Consider the following 14,610-nt stretch of genomic DNA (forward strand, 5'->3'; position numbering starts at 1 on the left):
TCTCCGTTCAAAGAGAGGTCCCAAGGAATGTGGGTGTGGATATCTCTAGCTTAATGTAGGAAAGGAAAATACAGGGTTTTTTCGAGATTTATTTCTGCCTGTACAAAAACAGTGCTGCTGAGAAAAAATATATAGCCTTAAAAGGGGCGCTGAGGGTCAGTGATGTAGGTATTATTTTTAAAGAGTTTATTTAAGAGAGAGAGTACACGTGAGGCAGGAGGAGCAGAGAGAGGGAGAAGGGAAAGCAGGCTTCCCGCTGAGCAGAGAGCCCAACATGTGACTCTAACCCAGGACCCTGGGATCATGACCTGAGCTGAAGGCAGACGCTTACCTGACTGAGCCACCCAGGTGCCCCTGTAGGTATTATTTGTAAATTTATCTGGATCTCTGCCCAGTTTACTATTTTATCTTTTCCGGTAAAGTTGGTTTCCTATCACTTCGGTCTACAGTACTATTTCCAGTTTTGTTTATCTGCTTGAGCTCTGGAAAAAGCCACACATCTCTCTCTTGGCCTCAAGTAATAGACTTTCTAGAACATCGGCTTCAGCCTCTCACCTGGAAAAACTGCAGTGCAGACATCAGAGCTCCTGGAGCCAGCACTAGGGATGGGCCCTCTCCCCCAAGATCCTAACATCAGCATTCACTTGGCTGGACTGTAGGATGCACTGCTTTGTGGAAGTGTCTGCCTCTAAAGAAAGAAAACTGTACAGTGATTTCAGAGTTCAGTCCCTAAGGCTGAATTCTGAGACCGAAAGGAAACTGCTAAGAGAGGCGTGACTGGGCAGGAAGTCACTGGAAAGGCGAGCTGAAACTTGGAGGCAGAAACTCCAGGGGCGATGAGAGTCTATCAGCATTTATGGGAGCCAAGGAAAAAAGCAAGAGGAAAGTCATGCCCAAAACAAAATATATTTTATCTTTTGGTTTTTAGAAAGCATATTTAAAATGCCTAACCAAAAAGTCGTGGTAAAGAAAATATTCTATAATGTTTGTAGAGGGGGGATTAGCAGGGTACTTGAAAAAAAAGAAAGGAGAGAAAAAAAATCAAAGCCCCCAAAGGTGTTTATGAAAGTAGCCATTTTGCTACACTGATTTTTTTTTTAAACTTCAAATGTTAAAGAGGCTGTTTGTGAAGCCTCTTTGCTGATCATTTCCTAGGTTGAAAGAAAATCAGGGTTTACTTCATTGCTGTGGGCGGCTGAATCACTACAAAAATCTTTAGTCCTTTTGATGTTTGCTGTCTACAGAAGTTCTGAGAGACCTGGGAAGGAAGAAAGAGAATGTAAGGGGGATTTTCAAACAATATTAGAGAAGGCAAGTTTTATTAATCCTATTTACTTAAATCATTTGTTTGAGGGAGAGGACTGTGGTTTCTTTTGTTCTCAATGCCATCCCATCAGGATTCCTGAGGAAGAGAAACCAGTTCCATCAAAATGACACAAGTGTCTGTCTCTGGACATACAGGACCAGTTAAAGTCAGAAGTTGAAAATAGAAAAAAACCAAACTGAAATATTATAATTTGAAAACCCAGTGGTGTATGTTATTAGTATGGCTTTTTAAAATTTCATTCTAACACAATGCTTCTTTCAGTTTTGTTTATTCTGAAAACACTCTTCTTGAAATTAAGGTCATCAGAAATTACAGGTATCTTATAAGAATTCTTAAGGAAAAAAAGTCCAATAAAACTAAACACCCATACTTGTCACCTTCTTACCTTTAATTTATTTCTTTTTCTTTACAAACCAAAGTGGGGAAATTTAAAGAAAGCTAATATTGTGAGGTAAACCCTCAACATGAGTTCCCTTCTTATATAACTGATAAAATAATTAGATTCTTGAAGATTTTTTTTAAAGATTTTATTTATTTATTTGACAGAGAGAGACACAGCGAGAGAGGGAACACAAGCAGGGGGAGTGGGAGAGGGAGAAGCAGGCTTCCCGCCGAGCAGGGAGCCCGATGTGGGGCTCAATCCCAGGACCCTGGGATCATGATCTGAGTCGAAGGCAGACGCTTAACGACTAAGCCACCCAGGCACCCCGATTCTTGAAGATTTTTTAAAATGCAATACATATTAGCTGTAACATTAAACTTTATCTACCACAAACCATTTGTGAGTTCAAGAGTTACTGTGCAAATTACCCAATTAGTGTCGAATGACAGATGTCTCTTCTTAGTGAACTCCTCTGATGGCAAGTGGCAAGCTTCTGAATGGATTAAAAAATATGTGTTTGTTTACTTGATAGGTGTTTCTAATTGCTCTGGGCTTTTCTTATGTGATTTTATAGGATTATGATTTTTATATATTCATGTATGTGGCACTTAATAAAAATATGTTGAATAAATGAATGTATGAATGAAATTGGGCAAATAAATGCTGATCTGCTTGGGTAGCCTGTTAAATTCCAGATCATCATAAATCATTCTTGAAAGCCAAGAAGTCATTCCTGCTTCTGCTGCCCCTCCAAAATCACAGGACTAGCAAGTCTGTGTCATGGATGTCATGGTTTTTAGCATCTGCCTTTTAGCATCCATGATTCCTGATTGTCCAAAGGAACTAAACACCTTATTTGTTCTCCAATGTTTCAACTTCTCTCACTTCTCTGTCAACTCCTCAAATGATTACATTTGTAATTTACAAAGGGAATTTACAAATGATTACATTTGTAAGATACAAAGGGAATACCCACTGATTAGACAGGCTTAACAAGTGTGTGTATTCAATTTATTCTTTATTTTTATTTTGTTGACTCTTGTTATTTACCTATAATTTAGAAAATTTAATTGAATGTTTGCCATTACTTTTAAAATTTTGTTCATCCTTTATCCTGTCTTTCACTTTTTGGTGAATAATGAATATTGCCTTCTGTTTAGACACTATGCTAGTTGTTAGGCAATTAAGACAGAGCCAATGTACTCAGGAAATGTAGTCTAACACAAACAACACATGGAAACAAATAACTAGTACAAATGAATAAGTATATGTGTTTATGCCTATTAGTTTGCTTACTTGAATATCTCTGCTTGTTCAATGGAAAGGCAAGTAGTATTTCCCAAACTGGATTCTATGGGGAAAAGCTTCTATTAGATAATTTGGGGGAAATTAGCACACTAGTCTTCTTTTTGAAAATTGATAATGTATACCACCATATTCTAATAAATATTCTGAGAGATCCTACTATAAAGAAACCTATTTCACTTGGTTTATCTTTCTCAAGCTTACTTGAATACCCAAACATATTATCTATGGCACACATCTTAACATTCTGTGGGATATTAACATTCCATGGGCCATCAATTTGGGAAATGAACTGATTATCATTTGGAACAGCTTGGTACATGCCCTCCTGTTATAAAGGATGAAAACATAAGTATTCCCTTATATATGGATATGTTTATTGATCAGGACTCCTCAGAAGCAACTGAGAGAAACCTAACTCAAACTAGCTTAGGCAGAAAGGAGAATAGATTGAGTGACACGAATGGGAATCCAGGCGTGGGTCTTGCCTCAGGGACTCAAATGGCATTTTTAGGTTCCTCTCACTCTCTTTCTACTTCTTTACTCCTACCTGTTTGTGCATTGGTATGGACTTTCTCATATGTCTGGGCTGGGGAGACTGGGGAGAAAGGATTCTATTCTTGAACAGCTCCAGGCTTAATTACACTATTTTAGCTTAGTGACCTCAGAGAGAAAAGAAAGCTTTTCTTCTTCAAAAGCCATATAAATCCCCAGGAAAGATTCTGATTGGCTCCGCTGAAGCTCACTGAGGGCCAATGGCTGTGATCATAATTGTAGTGTACTATTATTAACCATATCTGGTCACCAGGAAAGTGTGTGTGGGGGGGGATTCTCTGATTAAAGGTTTCAACAGACCCGGAAGGAATGAGGAAAGGCAATTTGAAAGGGATTGATGTTACTAGGTTGATGTTAGAGGATAAAAAACCAGACAGATGTCTACCACAATGTGGTCTAATTATTAAAATCTAGATTTGGCCATCATAGGCAGTTGGCCTAGTATCCAATTACTGCCAGAAAATAAGGGATAAAATAAAAAAAAAAAATCAAGTCTTCTAATATTAAAGTCATTATTTTTGGAATACCTCTTCTAATTCATAAGATGGTTTATAACTAATAATCCCAAATGTTGTGACCTCAGACAGGTTTAATTATATAAAAGATTTTCTTGGCTCCAAGAAGTTGTATCATTCGAAGTTATACATTCTATGATTTTTTTAAGTAGTTGAAATTATTAACCCTGCTATCATTATTTCAGGTTAAAGTTGTTGCAGCCATATTATAAGGTATTAAGCAATGGGAACTTAATTCTCTGCCTTTGGATTAGAGCAAACCTAAAATAACAGACTAGGTAGAGGGGCACCTGCGTGGCTCAGTTAGTTGAGCATCTGCCTTCAGCTCCAGTCATGATCCCAGGGTCCTGGAATCGAGCCCCGCCTCGGGCTCCCTGCTCAGTGGGGAGCCTGCTTCTCCCTCTCCACCTGCTTGTGCTCTTCCACTGTGAAGTAGACAAATAAAATCATTAAAAAAAAAAATCAGACTAGGTGGAATCTTGGCCCTCTCAGCTCTAAGAGGACGTGGGGTGGTATTCCAGACTTCTCATAGGTATGTGTCGTTAGGTTTGTTCCTAAGATTGTTTTTATGAGGAAACTATGCCAAGCTCAGATGCCCATTAAAGCAGTTGCTCTGTATTTAACTATCAATATGATGTAGTTACACTTGAGAGATTTGTCTGAAACCGATTTTGATATTACCTAAAGAAAAAATAAAAGATCAGAGTATTTGGCGGTTTGAAGGAGGTAGAGGCTACGGATACTGATGCCTGGATTGCAGCAGGAGTCAGATTTCCCAGAAGATGTTTTTAAATTAAGAAGATTCATGTTGGAACCTTGGGTGGACAGAGGAGGAGAAGCCTGTAAAAGAGGAGGAAAAGCAGAGGGGTTGCATGTGCATTTCAAGGAGGGGGTCATTAGTAGCAGGCATTGTGGACAGGGTAAGTTGGAGGAGCTCTAAAAGAAGCTTGGTTTACAATTTGGAGTCCCTGGTGATATTGGGGAGAATGGTTTCCAGAGAGTGGAGGAAGCAGACTGCATGGGTTTTGGATTAAATGAGAAATGAAGAACTGGTAACAAAAAGAATGGCTTTTTCATTTAAAAAATGTTTCAGTGAAGGGAAAATGAAAAAGAGGATGGCAGTTGGAAAGAGATTCAGAGCTGGGAGACACATTTTTCCCCATTTGAAGAAGTTTGCTTATAGAGGAAAAAGATCCAAGAAAGGGGATTGAGAAAGACTGAATAGGAAAGGAAGAAATTCATTTCTGGAGCAAGGTCCTAGAAACAGCTAGGCTTATGAGACAAAAGCCCAGGCTTAAGAAGCAAAGGACAAATAAGAACAAATCTTAACAAAATTGGAAGTGGGCAAAGCATGTTGGGGAAATGAATGCCCATGGCCTTTCCAGTAAAGTAGGAGGGGAGGTTCTCTGTTAAGAGGGAGAATATTAAGCAGCTGGTGTAAATACAATTAATCTGGAGGAATGTGGAGTGTCCAGGTAGAGTTTGACCTCATAGATACATGATAAATTCAGCAAAGAATCGGGTCTGGGAATTGGCAGGCATACGTGGAAAGAAAAGAAGACAAGTAGAGGATACTAGTGATAATAACCCTTACAAACATAGACCCAGGGACCCACAGCTGGAAAGAGAATGAAGTAAATAAAGGCCGACTGTGTCTCATAACCTGGAGGGAAAGGAAAGAAGTAGAACAGTAAATTTCATGAGGGAAGATCTAGCCCCGTGTCTGGCACATAGAATACAATTTAAATAGATCATTGAAAAATGGAGTGCCTGATGTGCTAAAGTAGCAGGCTGAGTCAGGGTAAGCGATGAGAGCATAAGAACCATAGGCAGTTAAAAGGGAATCCACCCCTAGAGTTGTGCAGTCTTTATCAGCATATGTGGTGGCCCTAGACATCAGAGTCAGAGCAGAATTCCTCAGTCTAAGATTTTGGCAGGAAACAATTCTTAGGTGATGCCAAGCTCCAAGTTTGGTCAAAGGAATGAACTGGTGAAGCAGGGGAGAAGCGAATGCTGTTGAGGCTCAAGGGACTGGAAGGGTGGAGTTTTGAATAACCCTCAGTAAATGTTGGGCAGTGACCTGGGCAGCTAGTGGTTGATTCCAAGAACCCTGTCAGAAAGAGGATGGTGTAACCCCAATGTCAATGGATAAAGCTTTTCTAGAATTAGTGCCAGAGGGCCAGGAAAATGCAGCCTTCTCCTTCCACGATTTTAAATGGGAGCAATGGGAGTAGTATCACCTGGGAAGCACTGGTTTTCAATTAAGAAAAACTATTAAAAGGGGCAACCAAGAGTGAAGTGGGATGGGGCTATATGCTCCAATAAAGGGAATATTTCATCACTAACTTTGTTTAGACTCGCTAGTGCGTGATCATAAGAAAGACAGACTTTTATTCTTGTTTTTAATTCTTTATAGAAGGTGCACCTCTTGAAATGCTATTAGAAAGGAGTGTTCTCGGCAAATTTTAAGGGTATAAAAGATCACTGAAATCTAGAAGGAAAGGGTTAGGAAAGGGTCAACAAGGGGTTGGTAAATAAATTGGGGTAGAAATGTCTTTCTGCGCTACTATGGGGAAAGAGCTAATATGATATTTGCAACATTCTTTCAGTAACCCTCTCCCCACATCTTACCCTGTATTCAACTCTGGATTGCCAAGCTTAAGTCCTTGTTTCCGAGCTGTTTGTATGTCTGTACTTCTAGCTCAAGTGAAGTCAGACAGCTAGGTTGAAATTGATCACAAAGAACAGGAAAACATACTTCACTCTCTTTTGTGGGTTTTCACTTCCAGTATGAAAAATATCCACCCCCTTGGAGCTACAAGAGTTATTCCCAAAGGAAGTGGCTCATACCTCCTTTTTAAGGCTCAAATACTTTCAACTTATTTCTTCCTTCTTTCCTTTTACTGAGTATACCCTTTAAATATCTCCAGTAGCCTGATGTTTTCAACTGTCATCAGGATATACCAGCGCTTTGTCCATTGGAGAGAAAGGCAGTGATTCAGTAGCAGCCATTCTTGAAACTGCCCATCACTGACACTGACCCAAGACTGAGAGGGCACCTGTCATTTGTGTGTGTTAGGGACGTGGAGGGGGAGGTGAGGTTGAAGGATTCTGCTCTTGAAAGTCAGTAGCACCAAAGCAGGAATTTCTAGTTTGGATCAGTCCTGAGGCATTTCACTGTGCTGTTTGGCACATGCAAACAGAAATCAGCCCTGTCTGGGTAGTAATTTGTACCTGCTTTTGTCTTGATAACAGTAGTCAGGCAGAATCCCTCTAATCTGAATATTTATACTCTAATTCTCAAAATGTAGTCCTCAGACCAGCAAAATCAGCGTCCCCTGGAAACATCTTATAAATGTAAATTTTCAGACGCCATTTCATTACTACTGAATCAGAAACTCTGGAGGTGGTCAAAGGGTCTGGGCTTTAACAAGCCCTCCAGATGATTCTGATGTTAGCTCAAGTTAGGGAACCAGTGGGCCAGGTGGTATTAGCTCTCAGACCTGGCTGCACATTAGAATCATGTGGGGGAACTTTTTACAAAATACCAGTGCTTGAGCCCCCACCAGCACAACACCAGATTCTGATGTAATTAGTTTGGTGTGGGATTGGCATCAGAACTTTTCATAAGTTTCAGTGATTCTAATGACTGTCATAGTTGAAAACCATCATTCTATAGCAATATAAGAAGGGACTAATCTAAGACTTTGTGACAAATAATTTATTAAGAACAATCTTATGTATTTTATTAGAATGTTAATTTAGGCATGCTTATAAAACACCACAAATACTGTAACACTTAAGAGGGCAGGGATCTTTTTTATCTAGTTTTAATTTTTCCCTCTTGTATCCTAAGCTCTGGGGACAGTGCTTGGCACATAGTAGGTGCTCAAATAACCGTATGTTGACTAACTGAATCGATCAATTAAAGAATAGGGTTCCAATAAGAACTTGCCTTTACACCTCACAAAGGGACCAGTAAGTGTTCTGAGCTGGAAGAACAGTCTCTGTTTGGGGCTGGCATGGGATTGTCTCTTGGGTCTGTGAAGCTATGTATGTTTGTTACGCTATGAATCCTCTTTGTTCTTGCCCCACGCCTCTCTGCACCAGGATGTCACTGCCTGGTATCAGGATTCACATTCTATTTGCAGAAGTTGGTCTCTGCTTATGCCCTTAGCCAGAATTCCCACCGAGTCGTCTCATTGCCCATACCATTAGAAGCATCCAGTGAGCGTCCGAGGAGCATCCGGTTATGTTATTTTCCTTCTTTTCTCTGAGCTGGCTTCTCCTCCTTCTCCCTCAAACCCCCACCGTCATCCACCTTTTGACAGATGCTGCCACCTGGCCTGCCTGTGTTTCGATCCGCGGATTCTTCCCTGTTGGGGTACCCTATAGCTAATAGAGGGGTTTCTCTCCACTTGGTGGGCAGAACGACTTTCTGAGTGGGTTTGAGCCAAAAATGGATTTGCCAACAGGCAGGAACAGGTTCACCACGCCGCTGCTCCAGTGCCTCTGGCGGCAGCACCTCCGGCAGGTGTCTGTTTAACAAAGCGTTCTTGTTCAGGAGGGAGTGAGCCACGTGACCTCAACACTAAGTAGCAAGTTTGCATACAAACTGCCTTTAATTCAGGAGGGCAAATTACTTCCCTGAAACATTTTCGGGGGGAGTTCAATACTGGTTACAGTACCCTAATTAAGACATGTCTTTATGTTGTTTTATTTACTGTCTACGCTTTTTTTTGACCGTAGATCCTACCACTATCGGCTATCAACCCCCTTGGTTGCTGTAGGTTTGTTTAGACTGAAATTACCTGGGGCTCCAGACAGGAAGGAGGTCAAGGTTTAGTACTTAATATTTTGCCCAGTTTTCACTGAAGTTTTACTGAAGTAAAGGGATGCTGCTACTAAAGTTCAAGGTGTTTCCAAACCACTTGCATTTGTCCATTCATCTCTTAGAGTGCAGTACACACATAAAGAGTCTCCTAGGGGCGCCTGGGTGGCTCAGTTGTTAAGCGTCTGCCTTCAACTCAGGTCGTGATCCCAGGGTCCTGGGATCGAGCCCCGCATCGGGCTCCTGGCTCCTGCTCAGCGGGAAGCCTGCTTCTCCCTCTTCCACTCCCCCTGCTTGTGTTCTCTCTCTCGCTGTGTCTCTCTCTGTCAAATAAATAAATAAAATCTTTTGGAAAAAAAATCTCCTAAACCTACATCAACTCTCCATTTCTACATGAAAGCTTCCTGTCCCTTCAACTACTCAGGCCTGGAGGCTTAAACAAAATCCTTTCCAGATTATTGTTAATGCGGGGCCTGATTCTGTAGCAGCTGTTGTTTTGAACAATATGATGCCTCTCCTCCCCCCGCCGAGAAGTTGAAAGTGCCCATTTTGCAACACTTCCAACCTCTGCAGACTCAGAGAGCATAAAACGGACTGAGGGATGGACCTAAGACTCCTGTTTGGGAATTCTGGGCACAACTTAAAGACTATTGAATTTAGCCACTACCTGACATTGACTTTCATAGCAAGAGTTTAATTTGGAGAAAATCTGCTACCTCAAATAGCTAAAGGTATTTATGTGGAAAATTTTCCAAATGATTGACTTCACTGTGTTGCTATTTTCTTTCCCCATGAATATGTGAGTATTTGGCTTTCTCCCAGGAGTTTTTCTGCATCACTTCTCTTGAGGCAAAGACAAGTTTCTATCCAGATTGGGAGAAGAAAGAGGCACCAAGAGTTTTCCCTTTTAAAGGGAATTATTATTTGAGTTAAAACCATAGCAGCCGTATAAATGAAGAATTTGAGGGTGTTGCCTGTTTGCTTCAATTTTCTGTGGTAAATCCTCAAGGTGGCCAGAGTAATCTTTATCATCACTTTGGAGCCAACCTAAGTATGATGGGCTGCGTGCTCCCTGCAGCACCCCCTGTCTCCCTCCTCCCCATGGCGGTGCCAGTCTCACTGAAGGGGTTGTCCCCGCTCCCCCGCCCACCTCCACCTCGTGGGCTCCACTAATTCTTCAGCCACCTCTCTTCTGGCTGCTCTTGCCAAGATCACCCATGACTCCCTCCTATTTAGCCCAGCGACCATTGGTGTTATATCAAATCTTGCTGTAGCATTTGACACTGTTAATGCCACTTTCCTTCACTGCTTTGGCACTGTTTCTCCTCAGTCTCCTAAGATAGTTTCCTCTTCTGTCCCTTTCCTAAACGTTTCCTTGGCAATCACTCCTAGACCTACTTTTCTTATTGCTCCACACTCTCTTCCTGATTGGTTCCATCTGCTCCATGGCTTTGATTCCATGATGTTGATAAAGATCCCCCATCTACGTCTTCAGCCCAGATCTGTGAAGGCTGGTCTACGTTCAAACTGAGCCTAATTTCCTTCTTTTCCCGATTTTTCTAAGTTCCCAGTCACAGTGAGGGACACCATCGCTCATTGTGCAAGAAAGAAACCTTAACTCCTTTCTTTATCTCTTCTGCTCTCCCATAAAATAAACAATTCCAATTTATTCTATTTCCTACATAAATTTTAAGTCCATGTCTTCTCCTTCAGTATCTCCTCAATATCTACCTCCTACCAGTTCCCTAGATTAGGAAACCATCAACTTGCCTGTGGACACCCCTCCCTGGTCTTGATTCTTTACAATTCATGTCCATATTATTACAGGAGAGGTTTTTCTGATCACCACATTTCCCTGATCAAAGCCCTCATGCTTGCAAAGCCCCAGTCTGGCCTCTCCTGTGTCTCCAGCCTCAGCTCTTGGCACTCTTCACTTTGCATCAATCACTTTTGGTCATCCCAAATATTTTTTAGTTCTTCAAAAATATTGTGCTTTCTCACCTCTGGGCCTTCCTATGTTATTTTTCTCTGCCTGGAACATTCTTTCTATGCTCTCCCCCTCTGCTCCTTTTTCAGGTCTAAAATTCGGAGCACTTCCTCTTGGTTGCTCCCTTGAATGCCCCAAGTCTGCAAAGGTGCCTCTCCCAAGGCCTATATCACATGGCCTCTTCAGAGCAAGGGCCCCCCTTTGTCAAAATTGCCTGGGTCTTTGTATCCCCACTAGACTGCCAGTTCTGTGAGGACAGAAGCCTGCCTCCCATGTTGAAATTGTATTTGCAGTGCCTGACACAGTGTTTGATGCAGAACAGGTGCTCAGTAAACATTTGTTGAATGAGCGAGTAAGCCTCAGAGTAAACCGTGAGCCAGGCTTCTTCAGACACAGGTTCAGTTGCCTGACTCTCGTTTTTAACTTCTTCCTCACTAGTCAAGCTCCCCTAACTGGAACTACTATTACTTTTCCACAGCAGACAAAACTTTGTTGCAGACAAAGCAACCTATATATCCCAAAGGAAGGGAAACTTTTCAAAGGTTCTGAGAATTAGCATATGGTAATTATCAAATCCCAGGGTATCTTTTAATTGAACCTTCACAGTAGTTCACTTAGCTTGTACTCCGTACATAAATTGAGTAGAACCTCATTAGGGAGGTTGTGTCATGCCCTAGTGAAATGGAGAGAATGAGCAGTAGCTTCCCATGACATGGAGGCCTTGGAGAAAGGGAGCAGTCTGGTTCGTGGCCTCTTTAATCTGTGTATCTGACCACCGACTCCTGATATGGGAGATGAGGGGGAGGACAGCCACGGCCATCAGAGGAGTTCAGGATCTGCCTTCTAAGTCCAGTTGTGGGTTTTGTATTCTGCAAGAGTCTACTGCGTGCTTCCCTCCTTTCCTCTCCTGTGCTGCTGCTTTAATGTCAGCCTCAGGAGCAGCCTGGTTTTAAAGATTTTTTCCTCCTCTGAAGGAACCAGGTGACTGCCAGGCTCAGCCTGCCAGTACTTCCCTGGGCTTCTTTTTCATTCACTCACTCTGCTCAAATGACACAGCTTCAAATGCCTTACTCTGTTCTAGCCATCTTGGACTCTTCCTTTCTCAGGACTGTGACCAGGGGGCAAAACTTAAAAGTTGCCCACTCTCAGATGCCAACCCTATATTTACATGGGCCTTTCTTGACTCACCCTTGCCCTGGCTTGCTCTCTCTCTCTCTCTCTCTGCCAGGAAGGCCAGCCTCCCCTCCACCACCATGTCTCTCCAAATGCTAGTCATTGAGACCCAGCTCGGATGCTGCCTCCTCCCTAAAACTCTAGCTGAAGCCTCCCAGTCTTTCCCACAATCCAGCAAATCCCCGTGGCCCTTTTTTATTCCTCTCTGAAGGCACTGCACACCTTGACTCGTTCTCAGGCCTCTCTTTTTGTCTCTATATTAAACTACAAACTTCTAAGGGCTGTCTTTTTCTCAATGTGCTCATAATATCTAGCACAGGGGAAGCACACAGCAGGTATTCATGTCAGTGAGGCGAGTGGAGTAATCAAGGGGGAGAAGAGAGAAGAGCATAGTGGCTAGTAGAAGTGGGGTGGGAGGGTCAGGGTCGGCGGGAGATCTGGGGCCAGTCTCCCTGGGTTTAATCTCTGGCTCCACCACTTTCTGGGTGTGAGAACATGGGCAAGTTACATCACCAGTCTATACCTCAATTTCTTTGTCTTGAAAATGGGATCAACACTGGTACTTGTGGTGAAGTCTAAATGAGCTAAAACACATAAAGCATTCAGCAACAGACTTGATACATAGTGAACAGCTACATCAGTAAACCTCAAGATCCAGAATTAAAGAGGTCTAGTGAGGGTATATCTATGGAAAATGCAGGTATACACACTAAGGACAAAGCACATTTGTCACTGATGTCTTAAAGTTAAATCTAAACCATCAATAATGGAAGACCAAGGCAATGGCCTCATACTCCCTTGAGAACCCAAGTGTCTACTTTTTTAGAGAAGATAAATCTCATCCCTATAATTCAATAGAAGAGTGGCTTGGGCAAGAAGATGGGAAGGGGGGATGTCTAAAAAAGGCAGCAAAGGAGGGTCAAATGAGCTTGGAGGTATTGAAATGTGCTCTGGTTTAGTATCTGCTGATTTTAAGGAGAATGGGAACATAATGCTAACGGAAAATCGTGTTTTTGCTGCCATCTACAGTCAAAGTGCAATTTTTAAACTTACACACACACACACATGCACACAGGGCATTCTTGACAAAATGAGTGACAATATAAAGTTTGGTTTAAGTTCCAATAATTGGGCATATTATCATAGCATTTTTTTTTTACTATTCTTAAAGTATGTGTGTTTAACTAGTAACGTTGCCTTTTTAACATCTCAAATTGTGTAAAACTCCTCTTCAGAAAACTGCTGGACTAATCACTCAGGAGTGAGAATGTCATCTGTTGGGTCGGATTAGCTGCAGCTGTGACAGGCTACAGACAGTTTGAGAGTCAATACTATGATTTCAGTGAAGGAAGAGATGGATTGGATATTGCCCTACGTTTTCCTGCCCCCTGATCTGCAGTTCTCTGGTTCTTAGAATTATTGTAGCTTGCATTTTATACCAGTGTATTTTGTTGTGTGGCTGTGAGAAATCAACCAAAAACAAGTAAAAATAAATTATGACCGTCATGTCACCTCTGACATGCCTCCTGCCCCTATCTGTATAATTTCCATAATTATTATATTTTCCCAACATCCTTGTGCATTATTTTTAAAGGGTTAAATATAGACAAGAATTACTGGAAAAGCGTTTGATGGAGAAAAAAGAAGTGGCCCTTCAAGAAGCTCATGAAGAAGAAGAGCGAGAGAGGCGGCTAGAAGCCCTTAGGAAACAGGTGTTTTTAATTTGGAAATTTTCATGGGTGGTTTCTAAGTGTCCATAACATAATTAGTAGGCTTAGTTCGCAACCTCTGTGATATAAAATGTAACTTTTCCAAATTGGGACACTGATCTTCATTCCTGGGAGCAATTAGATTTATGTTGAACAATTTCCAGTTTCTTAGAATATTAAAATAACTTTATCAGCACCTTTCAAAAAGCTCTCCCAAGACTTAAATGCATCCATGTTACCTCTAGTTTATTAGCTGAAGAGTATCCACTTAAAGGAGTGAAACTGCGTCTACCATAAGGATTTTATGCTCTCAAAACACCTGGTGGAGCTAGAGCAAGGTAATCCTCTTTGGGGTAGGAACCTCTGGAAATACCCTACAGTCAGCAAACATGTGAAAAAACGCTTTTTAAAACTGTTATTTTTTTGTGAGAAAACCTCCCATTGCTTTGCCTAGTAAAAGTAGGCAAAAGTTTTTAACGTAGACAGCAGATGGCAAAGGCAGGAATTTAAGAATTTGAGAAATGTGATAAAATAGTTTTACTTGATAATTTTTCAGAGGTTTTGATCTGGAAGTAATTAGTTCAACTCATAAGCTCCAAAGTCCATTGACACCATTTCCCTGCTGATTGGAAATGACTGTCTGATTTCCCTTCCATGTCGGTGGAGGCAACATGGAATCTTGGATAAGAACTTGGCCTCTGGTGTCCTTCAAACCTGGTACAACCTGGTTCGCTTCCTATTGGCAGAGGAAACTTAGATCTTTTCCTTAACTTCCCTGAGCTTCGTTTCCTCCTCTGAAAGATGGGACTGAAAGATGGGACCTCCT

General features: G+C 41.6%; 1 protein-coding gene across 2 annotated transcripts in view; it reads left to right on the forward strand.

Annotated features, from left to right (window-relative positions):
- CCDC148 (coiled-coil domain containing 148) overlaps window positions 1-14,610 on the forward strand; it is a 165,152-nt gene that overhangs the window by 143,996 nt on the left and 6,546 nt on the right. For both annotated transcript variants that reach the window (XM_028113067.2, XM_088022148.1), the window contains one exon: window positions 13,670-13,787. In XM_028113067.2, coding sequence (XP_027968868.2) covers window positions 13,670-13,787 — 118 coding nt within the window. The remainder of the gene's footprint in view (window positions 1-13,669; window positions 13,788-14,610) is intronic.

The sequence above is a fragment of the Eumetopias jubatus genome, unplaced genomic scaffold, assembly GCF_037043125.1.
Source record: "Eumetopias jubatus isolate StellerSeaLion01/CBP00866 unplaced genomic scaffold, mEumJub1_p1.0 scaffold_3, whole genome shotgun sequence".
Classification (NCBI taxonomy): domain Eukaryota; kingdom Metazoa; phylum Chordata; class Mammalia; order Carnivora; family Otariidae; genus Eumetopias; species Eumetopias jubatus.